This window comes from Festucalex cinctus, chromosome 8 (genome assembly GCF_051991245.1).
Source record: "Festucalex cinctus isolate MCC-2025b chromosome 8, RoL_Fcin_1.0, whole genome shotgun sequence".
NCBI classification, from domain to species: Eukaryota; Metazoa; Chordata; class Actinopteri; order Syngnathiformes; family Syngnathidae; genus Festucalex; species Festucalex cinctus.
Window position 1 is genome coordinate 22505446 of NC_135418.1, and position 20364 is coordinate 22525809.

Consider the following 20364-nt stretch of genomic DNA (forward strand, 5'->3'; position numbering starts at 1 on the left):
ACAACCCAACATTTTTTTTGTGTGTGTTGTGTAGCGATAAGCCCATGTTGTCTCTCGTAGGCTCTTCTTTGTAAGATCGCACTGCTGCGTCAATATCCCGCTCAGCTGGGCTCTGTGAAAAAGGCAAAGACAGATAATTGCCTCTGTAATTGACAATTTTTCTGGATCTCTGTGTAAAAGAGTCTTCTGATACTACCGGGTCCACTTCCTTTCCGCGTCAGTGCTGTTTCTACAGAGCGGCAACACAGAAAAGGCCGCATTTTACAGGCAATGTGACAGCAACCTGAGCTGGCAAACGATGGTGGATGTTTATTTTATTTCATTTTTACCTGTGGAATATAATTACAGGTTACATGGCATTAACATTTACAGATTCATATCTGCCATGAAAACTATTTATTCCGCTTGGTAAGTTCAAGTGAAAAGCCTTTTGGCGCGCAGGATTCATGTGAAGCGACGGGCGCGTGAGGCCGTACGGGCCCCTGTTGTCACTTCCTTTGGTTTAACAGTTGGATGAACCAGTTGAAGACGAACGGAAGTAAAGTGAAGGAAGGGCGAAAAAAACAGGCCTGTCGAGTTATAAAGCTTAGTCATTAACAGGAAGAAGGACGTTTGTTTTATATTGTTTTCACTGACGGTAAATTATCACAAAAAAGAAAAAGAAAGAAAAGAAAGAGAGGTTAGACTTACACTACATTGCAAAATCATTCATTTTGCATAAGTACTTATTCCAGCAGTGCAATTTGCTTCAATTTTGCATTTTCTATTTCCTGCTGAAACAAATAACAGGTCCAAAATTCAAAATAAACATCTACTGCCCATCTCAATAATGCATGGTGAATGTCCCACTTTTCCCAAATTAATATAGTCTATTGATATATGCTCACTTCGTCAACTTGAATTGTTTTTAATCCGTTTCTCAAAATAATGCAAACCATTCTAACAAAAATGCTACTTTTAAAGAAAAATATCCACATTTTTCATAAGGATTTCAACAAAAACAACAACTAGGCCTATCATTTCACAGCCAATTCAAACTAGTGCAACTATCCATCTTTAACGTTGCTCCTCCTTAAAGGTAATTTGACACCAATCTCCACATATTACTACTGTTGAAGGAAGGACATGTTTCACAACTTTCCCCCTTGTTCTGCCTCAGTTTTTTTTTTGTCGTGGACATATTGCATTTAAAAAAAATAAAAATAAAATCAATAAATGACCAGCTTTTTGGAAGAATTACACATTTCCATAAGGGGAAAAAAACAAAACAATTTAATTAAGAAATTAAGATATTTTCAAATGATTCTAAACCATTCTATCCTACTTTACATAGTTCCTCCTTAACTGTAATTTGACACCAATCTCTACAGAGCGTGTTAGCAGGGGGGGAGTGAGTACAAAAAAAATATCTGCTTGGCCACGTGTTTCACAACATAATCTTTATCCTTCCTTTTTATAAAACCTTTAACATTGAACAGTTCGCACAATCAATAGATCGACGGCAACTTTTAACAACTTGCATCCACTGTTTGAATTAAAACCGCAAGAATCATGCCAAAAGAAAAAAAATAGCAAAGCGGCGCTTTAAAACCACTAACCAATCAACAACGAGAAGACGTAGAAGGCGGGTGCTTTTTGGATAACTGACGTGGCAATCCTCCAATCAAACGCCAGACGCATCGCTACCGTCCAATCGGGCGCCGAGTTGGGCTTCTGCCTCCAACAACAGTGGTTTTCAAGCGGCTCCCACAGAAAAAAAAAAAAAAAAGAAGCGGAGACGAGCAGACATCATTTCTCTCACGGCGTCACTGGACTAGTATCCGCGACGACGACGTCAAAAAGCCAAAAACAGGAATTAACATTTAATTCACTCTTCTCGTCGTCAAAGTAGACATGGCCGACACAGCCGTTGACACCACCGCAACTGCAGAGGTTACAGCCAAGGTGCGTTTCATTCATTTTATACCCACGCCGACTCGTCGCTTTTAATGCTGAAGAAGTTGATAAAAGTTACTCATGTTAACTACAGGTCACTAGTAGTTTGCTGTTTGGGGGTAATAAAATGGCGGTTTGGCAAGTGTATCGCGTTTAAAATGGTCGCGGAAAAATAAAATTCGACGCCCACGACGAGTAGGGATCGTCCTTTTAACAATTCTAAGTCGCGTGTGGCTTTATTAGTTGAAAAAACGGCGTTTAATGGCGTCTTTTTTTGGTGTCGAACAGACAAAAGCGAGGAGGAGAAAGCAGCCGGTGCGTTTTGCTGTGGGCGGGAAAAGCACGAGAAGCTTTTTTTCACAGCTCACGCGCGTGCGCTGCGAAGAACAAGGCAAAAAAAAAAAAAATCTATTTTACAAATGAATCGATTCGAAAAGTCATAGGCTTTAAAGCAGTGTTGATGTCAAGCCAATACACGAAGCTCGGAAAGGAATTTCATCGTCTTATCTTGTTTTTTGGGGGGTTCCATTTTAGGAGCTGAAAGAGAAGAAAGAAGTTGAAGTGGAGGAGGAGGAGAAGACAGACAACGGGGACGCACCTGCTAATGGCACTGTGAGTTTGCTGACTGCTTTCATGTGGAGAGAGCGAGCGAGAGGGAGAAAGGCGGGGGTCTTTTGTCTTATGGCGAGAAGCCCCCTCGTCGTGCAGGTGTCGCCATTCTGCTTGAGCCGCGTGCTCTTTGTGTGCGCCTTGTGGAAAATGGCACAGATGTTGGCTCCTCCACTGGGGGGTGTCTTCCCAGAGAGCCTGCTGCTGCTGCTGGTGGTGGTGTTTGCTAATCCTCTGGAGAGTATTAAACAAAAAAAAACACCCCCTTACACCCTTCCCTCTTCCTTGGTGTGTCCGTAGAGGATTATTCCAGCTATCGGAACTATAAATTTGACCTTTTGCTCCTTCAGAATGGTGCTAGCCACAGTGACAAAGTTGAGGACCTGGCAGAGGAAGAAGACGAGCACAAGAATGGAGATGGTACTAGTTTTTCTCTCCCTCATGCTATGTTTTAAACGCATTTCCTGTTATTAGTCCAATTCCCTTGAATTGAGATTCCTGTTTGTCTGACACTAAAAAAGGCAAACGGTCTTATTTTTTTATTTTTTTCCCCCCCTCCAGAGAAAGCAGAGGAAGAGGCGCCCCCTGCTGAGGAGACAGATGCACAGCCTGTGAAGCGCGCTGCCGATGAAGAGGAGGTAGGTCACGTGTGCTGTCTTCAATCACAATGTTACATGATTATTTATTTATTTTTTAAATCCCTGTTTCTCAACCAATTTTAAAAAAACAAAAAACAAAACAGATCTTCATGTATAAATTAAATTAATTAAGCATTTCTCAGCCAAGAATATCTTCAAAAAGAATTTATCTTAATATTCCCAGATTAATGGAGATTTTCAACATTCATTTCCCAGCTAACTAAAACCTCTTGAAGGAAAAAAAAAACACACACAGTCCAAAATTGAATACATTTAAAAAAGCATTCCTGCTTACAACCACAATCTGTCGCTTGTGATATAGCTTAATTGTTTAGCTGTTTATTTTATTTTTTAAATCACTAAACAATACCAAATAGTGATTAATAAATTGTGATCTTGAAAATGTGGTTTTTTTTTTGTAATACACTATTGCAAAATAAAACTTGAACCAATTCTAAAAATATATATATATTTACCCTTAATCTTAGCCAATGTGCAAACAGTTCAAACTAAACAATTATTTAAAAAATGCTAACATGGTGTTATTCTGCACTTAAATTTTTGTTTCCTGCCATTGTGGTCAGATTTCTGATGATGCAACTTCTCAAACTGTTTAGCTCATTCAGAGCATCCTCAAATGTACATATTTTGCTCAAGAAACCTATTCAAATTAATGGTGACACAAACTCCTCAAATTCACACATTTTCAAATCATTCTAACTCCAAGTTCAGTGGCAACACTTGAGAAAATGTCTAGATTGTTTTGATTGTCCGTTTACAATTCATTAAAATGTTGCTTTCCTCCTTCCCCACTAGGAGAAAGCGGACACCAAAAAACAGAAGACAGAGGAGAATGGCGACTCTAAAGAGGCGGAAGCGGAAGCTTAAAAATTGCAGTTTTGTATGCAGCTCAGTCTTACTGGTCAACATGGTGTTGTAGAGCTTGTGCTTTTTCTAGTTTATTTTTTTTTTTTTTTTTTTTTTTCTCCTTTTGCTCCCATGTTCTCACATTGCACTGGAGTTGTGAAACATTGTGGCCTGCCTCCTTTTTTCTTCTTTTTTTTTTCTTTCTCTCTTTTTTTCCATTTTTTTTTTTTACAAGATGTTATTTATTGGTCTTTATGAGTGTGCAAATTGGGGCCATACTTTGAGAGAGTTGATTTCCATTTCCTCGCTTCTGTTTGTAAGCACAACCTCTATCAAGTCAGCTCTGACCAGCCGATTGCTCAAACGTTCAGGCAGCTGCTCACGTTCGCGTCAAGGACCAAAGATAAGTTTTAAGCAGGGGCTAATAATAATTATAATAATAACAAACGTTATTAGTTGATGGTAATCTTTTGTTGGTATTTAAGCTGCTAGTTAATCCTCGGCCGCCCTGTTAGCATAACAGATGGTGCTCGTATAAAAGGGCCTCCACGCCGCTGCCATTTTGGTAGGGGTGGGCTTTCTGTTGTTTTGCTGACGTTAATTAACCCCTCTTAAATCTTAACACTTTGGTCTCGTTCGTTCTGTATGCATTCCACGCAGGTTTGTATCATTTACACGTTTTTGGTTTTGTCATTTTCTTAAGGAGTTTACATTTATGGCTGAGTAGCCCGCTCTTGTGTCCAAGACTGCCTCTCTTTAACAACCAGCCGAGATATCTGGTTACTTCAGCCACTGCTTTGTATATTCTCAAAACAAATAAAATAAAATGTCTTTTTACTTAATTTTCTACTCTGTGTGTATTGGTGTGTACAGTTGAGTTTGTCTTCAATAATGTCCATTTGTGTGGGTCTGTCTTGACTGATTGTGTGTGTGTAGTGACATGATTGAATGAGAGCTCCTCGTTTAAATGACGTCACTTTGACCCATTTCATCAAAAATGTCCAAGTAAAGACAAGTCTCTAATATAGTGAGCGTGTATGCTGATACTATGGTCAAGTAGGATTTGGAAACTACTTTTCCTTTCACTGATGTGTAAACTATATAGTCTATATTATGGAAATCAATTTAGATGGAGAGTAGAGAATGATTCCAAGCAACTATGATAACAGCGAAGGGAGCGACTACACTCTGGCTCCCCCGTATGGCATGACTAAGTAGTTCAGGCTCAAATATACATGAAAATCAGAATGGATGATGAAACAAATGACGCACGAGTTTAAAAAAAAAATCGTTTTAATGTCAAAAGATTTTTTTTTTTTTAACACATACGAACAAAAGTATTGTAACATATTTTTTTTAAAGCAAGCTGCTTGTGTACATATAGTCAAATATTGACATTCTGCTGAGGCAGCAGTAATTAATGGTGAGTTCAATCAAAGGTTTAATTAGGATGTTTGCCTGCGTTTGAAGAGAAGAAATGGCTTCCTAATGGATTTCAATGCGATATTTGCTGCTGGCTTTAATGCACTCAAAAGAGTCTATGGCGCTCAGTGTTGTCCACCTTCAGGAGAGGAAGGGGGGTCTCTTTGTGTTCTTCCTCAATGTTGATGCTCACACCCCCGTTTCAACTTCTCCTCTTCCTGATAATGACAAGAATGACTGCCATTATTACACTGGCCGGCCAGGATGGAGGGTCACAGCATGACCGTATCCTATCGCATGTGGCTTTAAGAACTTGGTGGGGCGCGGGGGACCCGTACATACATCCAAGTGTGTGTTGTAATGCCACTGTAACTCAAACACGTGACATCTCATGCAAGACAACCAATAAAAAGGAAAGCAAATGTCATGTGAAGACTTAAGTCAGGGGTGGGGGGGACGACCAGCTCACCCGTGACCCTAATGAAGGCTGTACAAAATGGTTGGATGGATGAATGAAAGGGAACTGACCTGAATAAATGCCGTTCAAATCAGTCCAGAACCAGCATGCATACTTATGTCACTTCATTTCTGCAAAATAATGGTATGCTCTGGGTCGACTTCGTTAATAACCAACATTCTTGGGTAGGGTGGGCAAAGTGTGGCCAACTTTGTTCTTTAATTTGACCACAATAAATTATTTAGAGTCCTGTTATATATATTTTTGCGTTATTTTATTTATTTATTTATTTTTTTTGATGATATGTGACATGTTCACTGCATGCTGATCTAAGATATCCGATTGGCCCTTGAATACTCTGAACCAATGGCAGGATAGATTTTTCATATTGAGGGAAAAAAACAACAACAACAACATAAGTATCAGTATGGTATCGGTATCGGCCGATACTGCAAAGCTGGGTATCGGAATCGGTACCGATATCCGGGGACAAAAAAAAACGGTATTGGAACAACACTAATTTTTACATTTATGATTTCTATTTTATTTTAAATTAGTTATATTGTAAATAAATAAAAAATACCATGATAAACAATTTACACACACATATATATATATATAATTATTGTAAATGCAATAAAATTGTACAATTAAACAGTAAAACAACCAATTAGGTCAAATAAGTCAAATTTAAAATTTAAATAAAATGAATTAAAAAAAATCAAACGAGTCGGATTTAGCTTACATATTGTTAGCTAAATAGCATAATTGCCTACATCATTTTTTTTTTTTTAACTTACTGTCACAATATCAGGAAAATACCAATATGCTTGCTAAAATGTTCTTTTTTTTTTTTCCTTACAAGTCGTGGAAATCCACAAAGGTTGCATCAAGGCAACTGGACTCTCTGTTGAATTGTGTTTTTTCTTGTTTTCTGAAAACATTTAAAAACTAACTTTGGCAAATATTCTCTTAACATAATTATAGTTTTACATTTAAAAATTTGTATTCATTTTATTTTGACCTAATTTGCGAATGACCTTACCCATTTCTATTTGAAAAAATCATGTGTGGCTTTTGTGCAAAAAAGTTTACCCATCCCATTTTAGGTTACGTTACTAGCGCGAGGCGTAGTTAGCGTGGCTAGCTAGCTAGCTAGCTAGCACATGCTCATGCTTGGGTCTGCCTCAAGGTTCCCCACCCCCGCTGTAAAGCAGTGATCTCTATCCTAAGGCGATGCTCTACAAAATGCAAAAAAGTGAATGCAAATGCATGATGCATGAGCGCACACACTGTATGAACACAATGTCTCGTCTGCCTGTATACTTGAGTGCTGTCAAATAACGTCTGCTTGTGCTGTACAGTGCGCGGCAGGCAGGATGCGTCCTTATCTGGACGGAGCTAAATTTGCGCCAGCAGCGGCCGCGTCTCGCTTTCGGCGGGCTCACCCTCCGCGGCGGGCAGCTGGTACACGACGCAGAGGGACGAATACGCGCAGCCCACGAACGACATCAGGCTGGCGAAGTACATCACGCCCTGGGCGCCGCCGACCAGCGACGTCAGGGGTCCCATCGCCACCGAGACCAAGATCTGCGCCAGGAAGTACTGGCAGCTGAGCAGCGAGATGTCCACCCCCATCCCGCGCCGGGTGCCCTCCTCGGATGAGCCGCAGAACTGTCAAGTGGAGGTACAGGAAATACGCTCTAAAAATAGTTGGGTTATTTCATCAACCCAATTCATGGCTTGTTTGTGTTGGGTAAGATGTCTGTTACTTTCCCCGAGTTACCACATCTTAGTTCAGATGGACCATTTACTGGTTTGTATGGCTAATTATATGTTGCCCAATTCATATGTTGTGTTGTATTTTACGGTCAGATTTCCTGAGAGTAACCAAGTTGTTAGGTCAAAATAATCCGTTGTTGAGCTATCAGGTTGTCCAATTATATTCATCACGCACGCGCAGATCCAAGTGGTGGGCTGGTCCCTTTTTGACCCATTAATTGGGCTAAAATTAACCCTAATTTGTAGTGCGTGACATGGACTATGACATCATCACACTTTAGACAGGGAAGAGTGAAGTAGCCTAGCGAAAATGACTTCATTGTAGTCACGCTCCAAAATAATGTCTTAAATAGACCACTCCCCCACCCCAACTAAAAAAGAGGGGAGGGGGGAGGTCATGTTCCACCAACTGTTGAACTTTTGTGGTAGCGCCTTTAAAAAAAAAAAAAAAAAAAAGCATAACCAACTTCCTGCACGTGTACTGGACAGGTCAATATCTAGATATATAGCACCACCTCCTGGCCAATTGGAGTAATGCATATAGGAACAGCATAAACATAAAGACCCCGTAAAGTGAATTCAGAGATTTCTTTCAAAAAATACATAAGACACGTTTGAAGATAATTGCTGACAATTTATTGCGTTAAACTATTTTGGACCATTTTTTTTTTAGCCCTTAAGCTAGTGCTAGCGCTCGTGTACTTGTGGGAGTATCTTCGGCTTTTTCGGCCTTTTTTTTCCAAATAATGGCCCCAAAGAAGAAAGCTACGTCTTCTATCAATGTTGGTCCATCAAAAAGAAAAGCAATTAACATGGAAAAGTGAATTCAGAGATTTCTTTCAAAAATACATAAGACACGTTTGAAGATAATTGCTGACAATTTATTGCGTTAAACTATTTTGGACCATTTTTTTTTTAGCCCTTAAGCTAGTGCTAGCGCTCGTGCACTTGTGGGAGTATCTTCGGCTTTTTCGGCCTCTTTTTTTTCCAAATAATGGCCCCAAAGAAGAAAGCTACGTCTTCTATCAATGTTGGTCCAGCAAAAAGAAAAGCAGTTACCATGGAAATGAAGCTGGACATCATGAAAAAAAATCACAGAAAGGAGACACCGACAAACATCGGCAAAGACTTGGGCTTCAGTTGGACAGTCGTACAGCATCTTATTTATTTACTTATTTTTTGTATTTTAATGTGTTTTAGATTTTTTTTTCATGCAATTTATTTGTATGTAAATATTGACTTTAATGGGGAAATTTGACTTAAGTCGAAATTCGGGTTACATCGCTAGCATAGGAACGGAACTCCGCCGTAACTCGAGGACTCCCTGTACAAGAACCTTCAATATGATCACACGTGCAATCCCGCGACTGACCTGAGGGCTTTGGTAGTATTCACACAGCAGTGAGTAAGGCAGCGTGCATAGCGAGGAGAAGAGCACCCCGTAGGTGACGCACAGGGACAGCACCACGTAGAGGTTGGTGGACAACGTGGCCAGACCCGTACCCAGGCCGAACGCCAGGTAGGCGAAAAAGTAGAGCGTGCGCAGAGAGAAGCGCTCCTCCAGTTTCTCCAATATGGCTGGAAAATGTACGAGATTAGGATAGGGTTAGGGTTACGATAGAATTAGCGTCGATACATCATGCGACGTGAAGACTTACCTGAGTAGAAAGCAGCACTGAATGCATAGATGCACATTCCCCAGCAGCCCATGCTAACCCCAGCGTTGTAGCGCTGGTAAGCATCGGAGTCGTGGGGCGCTTTGGGGTCACCTTCGAACACGACCTCCCCCATGAAGTCCGTGTAGAAGAGCAGCATGCCTTCGAAGGACAGCCAACCTGCGAGAACATAGTGTGACGCAAACCATAAGTGGGACTGGATGTCACAGTGGACCCTCGGAAAAACAAAACAATCTGAATATAATGGGAAATGTCGATAATATTCTACTTTCTAAAGTAGTCCTTACAATAATGATTTGCAGTAATTAAATAAAGACATGTTTTGCTTCTAGTCAATGGCTGTTGTGCTGTCCCTCCTGTTGTGCACACCTTGGCCACCCGGGGGCGGTATAATACATTGCAGAAGTGGGCATTTTATATAGAGAAAGGATGTATTTTAGTCAGATAACTGAGCCAGATTCCCCAGAGTTCACTTTAACCTCAAGAGATCAACATTTATTTATTTTTTTGTATCCATTTCATTGACTCACCCAAAAAATGGTTAGTGCATAAGCTGCGCAGAGAGGGAGGCATCCGGTAGATGGCTATACACAAGAGTTTCATTGACATTTGGGATTCTCCCGTATCCACATTCTCGCTTAGGTCACTCTCGTAGCGCACGCCGTTCAGCAAAATGTTTGCAACCTTCATCACACAAACACACACAATAATATGAGTTTGGAAAGTGGTTAAAATACATTACATACACTAATATTTGTTTCATTAAATTGCATTCGATTTTCTCTTCTCTCTTTCGTCCAATCAGATATCAGCCTATAAATGCTGACTTGTATTTTGCTGAGGGCCTTCCGAATCTGTACTGCTTGCTTGATGTAACTAACTATATTAGCAGTGGGACTCTTTCTTTCACTAATCTGATTTCAAAATCAATCTGGCCCTCAATGATGTCGGCATTTTTGCCCCCTCTGATTGGTTGGGAGCAAAACTCGCTACAGCTAAATTTGACAAGCAAAAGACGTCTGTAGCGATCTGCGCACGTGAACACATACCGCCACAGATAAATGTACATTTTAAACAGGAAGTCAACCTTCAACATTTCTTGACAATAATGTGTTATATGCAGGGTTATTATAGTTTTGGAATTTTCATTTTAGTTAGTTTTTATTTCGTTTTGAGGTTTCTTTTTTGAATTTAGTTAGTTGTAATTAGTTTTCAGGGTGGTTATGTTAGTTTTAATTAGTTTTAGTTATTTAATGAATGCTTAGTTTTAAGTTAGTTTCAGTATTAGCTTTAGTTTTCAAAAGAAATGTGTATTACTTGTGCGCAATATTGAAAAAAACACCATAGGAGTGACGTCATCTGAAGGTGCTTTTCTATTGGCTGCTGCTAGATGACATCACTTCTGTTATTATCAAAATAAATGTTCTTATAATCACATTTAAAATCATCCCCAAAGGCTTATGCATTAAATTAATTACCAAAGACTAAAATGAAGGACATTTTTCCTATAATTATGGTTAGTTTTAGTTAGTTTTGTAAACATAAAATGTAGTTTCAATTAGTTTTCATTTTTTAGAAAGCATTTTCGTTTTTATTTTATTTCATTAGCGAAAATGTTTTTTTTTTTAAATTAATTATAGTTTTAGTTTTTTCATTAGTTTTAGTTAACTAAAATAACCTTGGACCTCACTAGTCATTACATTAAATTCTGATTACTATTACATTTGTGGAATTATGCAGCAAAATCCAGCCATTTTTATCCATTTCAGGGGGTGGCCATTTTGCCATTTGCTGTCGACTGAAGATGACATCACAATTCTTAAGGGCTCAGGCAACGACCAATCACAGCTCACCTGTTTTCGGAAACTGAGCTGTGATTGGTTGTTACCTGAGCATCTGTGATGTCATTTTCAGTTGACAGCAAGGGGCAAAATGGCCGCCTTCTGATTTTTGATTTTGATAAAAACTGCTGGATTTTGCTGCTTAACGCATATTCCACAATATTAAACAAAATACCATATTTAGAATAGTGAGGTTGTCAAGAATTTTTTTTGTAGGTTGACTTCAGCTTGACGTCTTACCTGCTGGCTAAATGTCACAGTTCTCCTGCGCCCGTTCTCCATCCCGACTATCTGGGTCGGCATGGGCTCCTCCATGAGCGCCAGACTCTGAGGTCGCTTCAGGATTCCGGCGGCCGACCCCCGACGTGGCTCTGGACCATGCTGTGCCCCCGATGTGACCTGAGATGCTGGTTGGGACTGCGGGACATCCTCTGCTTCTGGGTGACAGACCGAATCGGGGTGCCTCTCTGCCTGGGTGGACCCATCTGGAGCAAGAGAGTCACCCGTGGGCACAGAGTTGGGGGCCAGGAGGCCCTGTGGTGTCTGTTGCCCCGTATAGCAGTCGATGAGAACGCTGTCTATGTAGGAAGTCCCCAGTGAGGAGGCAAACTCATTGATGCCGGTGAGCGAGTTGTCCCGACTTATAAAGCTGCCGTATTTTGGCGTAAGGGGGCTCATGGGCGATATGGGGCTCATGAGGCCGGCGCAGAGGCGGGCGTTAGCGCTGCAGGAATGCGCCAAAGAGTCGGGGTGGCTCGACTTTGACAAATGATAGCCGTAGTGACCTTCCTCGTCCTCGTCCTCCAGCGCCAGCGCGGATCCCGGTGGGGCGGGCGGCGACAGAGGAAGGAGAAGGTTGGGGCTCTTCAGGTGGTTTTTGCTGGAGGGCTGGCTCTTCGGCAGCGGCCGCTCGGGGATACTCGTAAGCGTCATGGCCGTGGCGATCACCAGGGTGATGCTGGTGAACATGTAGATGACCCGCAGTTGACCTCCCATTGACTTTCCGAAGTGGGTTTGGTCCCAGTTGACGCCGCCCACGATGTAGCCGAAGCCGCCACCGAGTCCTGGGACAATTGATGGCGAAACAAATGAAGGCAGTGTTGATTAAGACTGTTCCAACAATAACGTTAATCCGACTGCTAACTAACACTAACTAACTTACTAGCTTGTAGCCGTAGTAGCCATTTGTTGATGTAATTATGTGTTCGGTTGTTTTTCATCAGAAAGATGAGAGAACATTTTATGTGGAATGGTTTTGGATCAGATGGAAATGTTCAATATTATCTGCTGACAATGTTAATTTTGACAAGAAATTTTTGTTTAGTTTTAATTATAGTGTTTTGAAAAAAATGAATTAAAATTTTAGTCATAATTTAGTCATTGTAATTTAGTTTTAATCAAATTTTAGTCATCAAGAATAAAGTGCATTTTTAGTCGACGAAATAAAGAGCAATTTAGTCGATTTTTTTCCTTCAGCATACATTTCAAATTTTATACAGTAAAGTACAACACACCCATAAACGGTGTGTTTATCAAACTTTGTTTCAATGAAACATGCTGAACTGACAATAATATGCAGTCTTAAAATTTAGTTTTCACCTAAAAAAAAAAAAAAAAAAGTGCAATGGCCTAAAATTAATCTTACAGTAAACATGTTTGAACATAAATAAAGTGCAGTGAACAACAGTTTCTGAGTGGTTCTTTTCTCCCACCTGCGTTCCATTCCTTCTACTGATTGGATTTTGTGAATTTTCGTCTCTGTGTTTTTGATTTAGTCATTGACGAAATTGTCAGTCAATTTAGTTATCGTCATCCTCTCTATGAATGGCTTCTATTTTAGTTTTTGATTCATTTTCGTCTGGGGAAAAAAATATGACGAAAAATGTGATGAAAATTTTCCGCCGATGAAATTATCACTGCTGACAAAAAAATAAATAAAATGTAAAAGGGTAAAATGATTGGCCGGACTAAAACTAAACAAATACAATATCTTTTTTCTTTAAATAAAAACGGATGAGGTTGACGATAATAAAAACTAACAAGGGTGATTGAAACAAGACACCTTGTCATTACTAGGGTCATGCAGGGTCAAGTACTGTCATGACTAGGGTCATGCAAGGGTTATGCTTACTGTTATAACTAGGGTCATGCAAGCGTAATGTTTAGTACTGTCATGAGTAGGGTCATGCAAGGGTAATGTTTAGTACTGTCATGACTAGAGTCATGCAAGGGTTATGCTTACTGTTATGGCTAGGGTCATGCAATGGTTAAGTTTGGGTCACGACCGTGAGGTCTAAATGTCTGTTTTGAACTGATTTAACCAGCATCTAGTTTCAACTGGTAAGATGCTATGTGATGTCAAAAGCTATGTGATGTCAGGAATCTTTATCTGCTCCGACTCACCTGCTCCCAATTTTAATGCACCACACGCACACACTTGTATATACACTGGGTGGGGCCACATTCACGGTGTAAGGGTAGAGCTCGCCAGTCGGCGAGCTGGCGGACTCAGTAACAGGGTTAGGTGTCACTAGTACTCTGGCGTGACGACCGGGGCCTCTCCCCACCGGGCTCGGTGTTCTGGTGTTCCGCCTTCTCCCCTGGTGCTTCCTCCTCTGCTTCCCCCCTCCCGCCGCTGTGCAAATCTCGCGCGGCTGGAGGTGGGGTGGGCACATCTTCCCTCTCTGCGCTGCTGCCCGGTGCCGGTTTCCGGGGGGGGGGGGGGTTCTCGCGGGGGGCCGGGTTCGCGGGGGGGGGGTGGCGGCCGTCGGGGGGGGGCGGCTTGTTTGGGGGGGGGGTGGAGGTATGGGTGGGTGGGGGGTTGGGTGCTGGGGGTCGGGGTGTGTTCGGGGGTTTGGGGGTCGGGGGTGGTGGGGCCTGGGTCGTGGTGGATGGCGGGTTTGGGTGGGGTGCGGGGGGGTCGTGGGGGGATGGGGGCTGGGGACCGGTGGGGCGCTGTGGGGGCCCGCTGGGCCTCGTTCTGCGGCCTTGGGCTCGGGGGTGTGGGCCGGGGCTGGGGCGGGGGTGTTCCGGGTGTCTGGGTCGGCTCGCCGACCGGTGTCCGCTCGGGTGGCTTGGGGGTGGCCTTGGTGCTGCCGCGGCCTGGGGATTCCGGGGGTGGGGGGGGGGTGCTCGCTTTGCTGGACCGCGGTTGACGGCTTCTTTCTTTGGTGGTGGTCCTTATGCATGCCAGATCCGTCAGCACCAGCATCTACTGAAACTCAACAGAAGTACCCTCTCCCTCCCACAGCCCCTTGAATCAGTTGGTGCTGGTGTCTGTGGTTCTCACTTTGCTTTATCTATCCTTCCCTCCTTCCTCTCTTTAGTTTTTCCTCTGGTCACTTGAGATCTTAATTTATTAGAAGTATGAGGTTTCTGGGGTTGGCATAAGACTCTGGTTTTGTAACCACGCAGGAGGGGTCTTGTTGGTGCTGGACTTCACTTTGATGGATTGGATGTACTGGCTTCTATTGATCTCACTCTGCCTTATCGATCCTTCCCTCCTTCCTCTCTTTAGTTTTTCCTCTGGGCTCTTGAGATCTCGCTAAATTTGCTGGAATTTAGAGGCTTCCGGGGTTGGCGTAAGACTTTGATTTTGTAATCATGGGGAAGGCAGGAAGTGTTTGGTCGGTGCTGGATGTCACTTTGATTTACCTTTCTTTTCTCTTTATTTCTTTTTTTTTTCTGACCTTTTCTCTGGTCTCCTGACCATTTAAATCTCACGACTCTGGCAAGATTCTGAAGTACCTGGTTAAGGCGAAGGGTAATGGGATATTTATAAGGTTTTAGGTGAATGAATGAGTATAAATTTATACGTATTTGCACGCACGCACACGCACGCACGCAAACGCACGCAAACGCACACACGCAAACGCACGCACGCACGCAAACGCACGCACGCAAACGCACGCACACATACACACAAAAAAAAAAAAAAAAAAAAAAAAAGAGCAATGATGACAAGACGTTGAATCGGTAAGACTACCGAATGAACAATTCTGAGCTCTTGAAAGAAAAAAAAAAAAAAAAAAAAAAAAAAAAGGAATCTTTATCGGCATGTAACTATGTGAAGTCAGGAATCCTTAATATCTTTATCTGGTCAACAGCCAATCAGATAATTCCATGTCAGTCCTGTTACCCACATATCTAGCCACAACCAATCAGATCGATTCGCTGTCTATATAAGCCTGTCTGAGAAGTGTTTGTTTTTGTCGGATTATTACCTCTGGTCCTCTGTGCAACTCTCGTTGTTTCTCGTCTAGTCAAGTTTATTCCAAGCCTCTCGATGTGAGTAGAGTTAAAATCTTATTTGTGTCTGCACTTTGGGATCCAACCTCAGCACATAACAAAACTGAGACTAAATTTAAAAATGGCTGATTAAATGAACACTGGTAGTCAGCACGAAGCCCACCTGCCAGCAGAGCGTGGATGTTCAACCCCCGATCCTGGTCCTCGGGGCTGCAAACATCCATCATGTAGGCGTGACTCGGGTTATCTGCCGAATCTGCGCTGAAGTCCATCAGCACCACGCCGCACACCGTCAGGATTATACCCCACTTGTGATTGGACGCCGTGTCCGCCAGCGCTCCTCCTATGTCCCGCCCGTTCAGCACCAGAGTCAGACCGACCAACGCGCCTGGAGGTAAGTACGAAGACTAGTTTATGTGTGCGAAAATAAACAAATTCTGTAGCCAGATGCGACAGGAAGGCTCAATAATAGATGATTTCCCTGTGCTTTTCACGGGTGATATTTTCTTTAATCCACACGAGGGATTAAAAAAAAAAAAAAAAGCAACAAACCGCCTACTCTCACATCTCTTTGAAGTCCCTACTTAAACAGCGCAAGGCTAAATCCCAGAGGCACCAGTGTGTCTTACCTATTGCCAAAGCGAAAATAAACGGTCTCCTGCGTCCAAAGCGGGATGTGCAACGGTCACTCCAAGCTCCAATGAGAGGCTGAACCAGGAATCCTTGAAGGCAAACAGACCACAACAGATAAGCACAGCAAAGGGATTCCCAGATCGAGGGCCCAGTTTGCATGTTCTTGCATTGTCCCTAGGTTGCGAATCTTAAGTTATAGTTTGTCTGGACGCATCCTCTTGCCATCGACTGGTTTCCGTTACAAGGGCAAGGACAAACAATAGATTATTCAATGGTCAGTTTCTGATAATATATTGCCAAACAATGAATGGACTTGTCATTAGTCAGTCACAGGGCACTTAAATAGCCCATTTTCCAATCGATATGTTGCTGGATAGGTTCCAGCTCACCTTCGACCCTAATATGTATGTATATTAGGGGTGTCCGGCGGTTAAAATTTGTAATCGTAATTAATCGTGTGACCTGCGATTGGCTGGCAACCATTTCAGGTTGTACCCCGCCTACTGCCCGAAGCCAGCTGGGATAGGCTCCAGCACCCCCGTGACCCTTGTGAGGAGGAAGCGGTTACGAAAATGGATGGATGGATAATCGCATGACTTCAATAGTTAATTCATAATTAATCTGAAATGTTACATCTGTTCTAAATGTACAATAAAGTATTTTTCTAAGTTTCATACTCAACATAAAAGTGGGGGAAATATGAAATAGAAATATGGCTGCATCTTTTAATCAGTGATAGAGTAATTTCAGAATAATTCATAAAATTGAGTTAAAATTAAGAAGATGCACTTTACTGTAAAAAAAAACTAAAAAAAATGAGTGTGATACTGATTTGTGTTGAGGTCATATTTCTGCCACTAGATGGCATAATTGCATTTGTAAGACGGTGACAGTTCAGTGCATTTTTCTTGTCATAATAAGAGCTATCTAATCTTTCACATGAAGTAACTTGCGAAATTCTGCACATTTTTAACATTTTTAAACACAGCTTGACCCCAGACTCCACAAATATATGCATTATCATTCAATTTATTACTGTTAATTAAATTTTGATGTGGACGTGTCTGCTGCGTTGCAACTGGAAGTCCCGCAGTACAGGCTTTCCAAGTAAGGGTTAGTCATTAATCACATGTTTAAAAAAAAGTAGTGGCATTAAAGGAACTTTAAATTAACTTAAAATGACCACACTAATTTTGACACCCCTAATGTATACGTATGCAGGACCCATGTTTCTCTCAAGTTTGTGAAACCCGGTACCTCGTCTTCACCTATGTCTCCACTTACCAAGTATGGGGCTAATGAACCACACCAAACTGTAGAACTGGTCGGGCAGGCCCATCTGCAGAAGCACGGGCGTCACGTAAGCCGTCTCCATGGCGTAGCTGAATTCGATCCCGAACAGGATGCAGCCGTTGAAGAGCAGCTCCTGGAAGGTGCGCCTCGGGGGCAGCTCGCTCAGGTCCAGCCTGTCCAGGGGGCACGGCGTGTTGGGCGGCGGAGGCGGCGATGGTCGGATCAGCTTCCGCCGCTTGGGCTGCCGCTGGAAGTTGTTGGCGCGGTGGCTGAGGAGTCGGGTGGAGGACGTCGGGAAGCTGGCCGTCTTGGGCAGCGAGCTCCTCCAGAGTCCTTCTTGAGCCGAGGGTAGCCTCCCCATGCCGGGACTGGCCAGGAGGGGGTCGCTGGGGGTGCCCATGCCCGGAGATGACATCTCTCTCTCAAGGCAGCTTTAGTCTGCAGCACAGTGAGTAAAGGTCAGAGGTGGCCGAACTAAACACCTGCTTAGGGCCTTTTCAGGTATCTCACATTTTGTCAGGTCCCTCTTTTGAGTTACATCATTACAGTATGTTTTTCATTGTGCGACACAATCAAAACAAGTATGTAATTGACAGGATTTTTGTTTTACTTTTCTGCATAAATAAATATCACTATTATTCACTGTAAGTTAGTGTTAATTTTGTCAACAAAAACTAAACAAAAATAATTTCGTCAACGCACATTTTTCTCCGGACCAAAACTAGACTAGACTAGACTAGACTAGACTAAAACCCTCAGTAATGAACAATAACTGGGACTAAATCAGTACGCATTTTCGTCGACTAGACGAAAATGTATTTCACTTAATAAAAACTGGAATAAAATCTGAGGACATTTTAGTTTATGAACAAAAACGAGACAGATTTTATAAAATCTAGTCTCTGCTAATTTGTCACATCATGTGACACACAGTGACACACCCCCTTTTAAATCTGCAGCTAGAAAGTGCAACATGCACAAACACATGAGACTGACAGGAGGCAGATTCACCGTGAAGGTTAAAAAAAAAAAAAGAGGAAATTACGGTTATAATTTAACATTAATGCAACGGCTATAATGTTCCAACTATTATGTTAATTAGACCGCTAAATAATGCTGGCTAACTTGCTAGCTCATAGCATAGCATAGAGCCATAGTGTAATTGTGCGTGAAGTTGTTTTTTCATCAAAAAGATGAGAAAATTTCATGTGAAATAGTTTTAGATCCGGAATGTTTAACATAACCTGTTAACAAAAAAATATACGGAGTTAAAATTATTGTCCTGACTAAAATTAGCCGAAAACGTTGACAGTTTTTGTTGACTAATTCTAGACGAATAAAATTATGTTTTCTTGGACTAAAATAAAGACTAAAATTCTAAATTTATAGTCGACTAAAAATGGACTAAATTAAAAAGTGATGACTAACTGTGATAAGAACTAACAAGCGTGGCTGAAATTGGACTAAAACTGAGACTAAATTAAAAAATGGCGGATACAATTAACACTGTAAGTACAAGAGTTGAATCAGTACTTCTACTTTTACCATTGTTGTTACACAAATATTCTCATACGATTTATACTTAAAGTATAGAGTGTGAGTACTCTTTCCACATCCGGTGATAGTAGGTGTTTGAATAATCAATATTATTCGCAGAAATAGAGGCGTGCGCCGGCTCCAGAAGTCATTGCTCATGGTCATAAGTGGGCGGGTGTAAGTAGGGGGGAGGGGTGGGCTACACCGGTCAGGAGGACACTGCAGAAACCAATGCGCATGTAGCTGCGCATTGCCCATGTGCTCGCCCAGTGAATATGCGGCATCGTGAAGCCTTGTTTCCTTTTCAATATTTCATGCAGGAAGATGGATTTAATGGCGCGCACCACACAATGCAGAGACAAGCTCATGTTTACCGTTCACATTCTAACCCATCCATCGATGTAGTTACGCAATGTAGACCACGCAAAAAAAAAGACAAGAGGCGCGCAAATTAAAAATAGATAATTACCTTTGTCGGGATGTCTCGTCATTTATAGCCGCGCGGTGGGTACAGAGCGACCTTGGTGGTTTACAAAAATAGGCGCAAGATGGATTGCGGGAGCCATGATAGGTGCTGTTTAGGTTCCTTTGATGCAGTCACTCCGTGGTCTCCTTTTTCCTCCCCCCCAAAAGCCTCTTCCTGCCGGTCTCTCCCGTGACGTCACGCCCCTCCCTGCAACATCAGCACCGCAGAATGTTGAATTTTGAACACATGTATGGATTGCTCCGTAGAAGTCGTTTAAAAAAAATAAATAAAATAAAACAAAATAGAACATATGTCAACAAATTACCAAGAAAAATCTGTTAAAAAAACCATAAATTATTGTAAAATATATTATAAAGTATATAATAATTTAGGGAAAACCTATAAAAAAAAAATCGATTCGGCGATATATCGCGATACTACATCGCGCGATTCTCGAATCGATTCAATAAAAAAAAAATCGTTTTTTTTTTTTTTTTAAGAGCTCAGAATTGTTCATTCGGTAGTCTTACCGATTCAACGTCTAATCATCATTGCCTTTTTTTTTTTTTTTTTTTTTGTGTGTGTGTGAATCGATTTTTAAACTTCCATTTTTAATGGAAAAATATTCAACAAAACGTCTGACTTCGGGTTAGGATTCACACCTTGAGCATGGAAGAATGTTATATGAACGGAACATTAAGCCTTAATATTTTATTTTAATGCTGTTCAAACATGAAACAGATTACAACCTCTATAAGACTGAAATTTCAGATAAATAAATAATACATTTTCATATAAATCTTACACTCTACAAGCTTACTGATTAGTATTTTCTAAATTTGAATGAAAAAAAATCGCAACAATCGACGTATAAATTCGTATCGGGATTAATCGGTATCGAATCGAATCGTGACCTGTGAATCGTGATACGAATCGAATCGTCAGGTACTAGGCAATTCAC

At 41.6% G+C, this 20364-nt stretch overlaps 2 protein-coding genes across 3 annotated transcripts; one reads left to right on the forward strand and one right to left on the reverse strand.

Moving 5' to 3' along the window:
• Positions 1-1736: 1736 nt before the first annotated feature.
• LOC144024158 (uncharacterized) lies at positions 1737-4891 on the forward strand. Its single transcript, XM_077530267.1, has 5 exons — positions 1737-1944; positions 2470-2547; positions 2895-2964; positions 3106-3182; positions 3999-4891. The coding sequence occupies exons 1-5, from the start codon at positions 1894-1896 to the stop codon at positions 4068-4070; spliced, it is 348 nt and encodes a 115-aa protein (XP_077386393.1). The 5' UTR covers positions 1737-1893; the 3' UTR covers positions 4071-4891.
• A 537-nt stretch (positions 4892-5428) lies between these two features.
• On the reverse strand, positions 5429-19576 carry slc45a1 (solute carrier family 45 member 1). Of its 2 annotated transcripts, XM_077530592.1 has the most exons (10): positions 19407-19576; positions 17393-17839; positions 16105-16197; positions 15639-15863; positions 11468-12291; positions 9917-10070; positions 9369-9545; positions 9083-9288; positions 7377-7602; positions 5429-5689 (listed from the first exon to the last, which is right to left on the reverse strand). In XM_077530592.1, the coding sequence occupies exons 2-10, from the start codon at positions 17814-17816 to the stop codon at positions 5661-5663; spliced, it is 2358 nt and encodes a 785-aa protein (XP_077386718.1). In that variant the 5' UTR covers positions 17817-17839; positions 19407-19576; the 3' UTR covers positions 5429-5660. The 2 variants fall into 2 exon arrangements, with proteins under 2 accessions (XP_077386718.1, XP_077386717.1); XM_077530591.1 differs by having other exon boundaries at positions 5429-7602.
• Between the last annotated feature and the right edge of the window lie 788 nt (positions 19577-20364).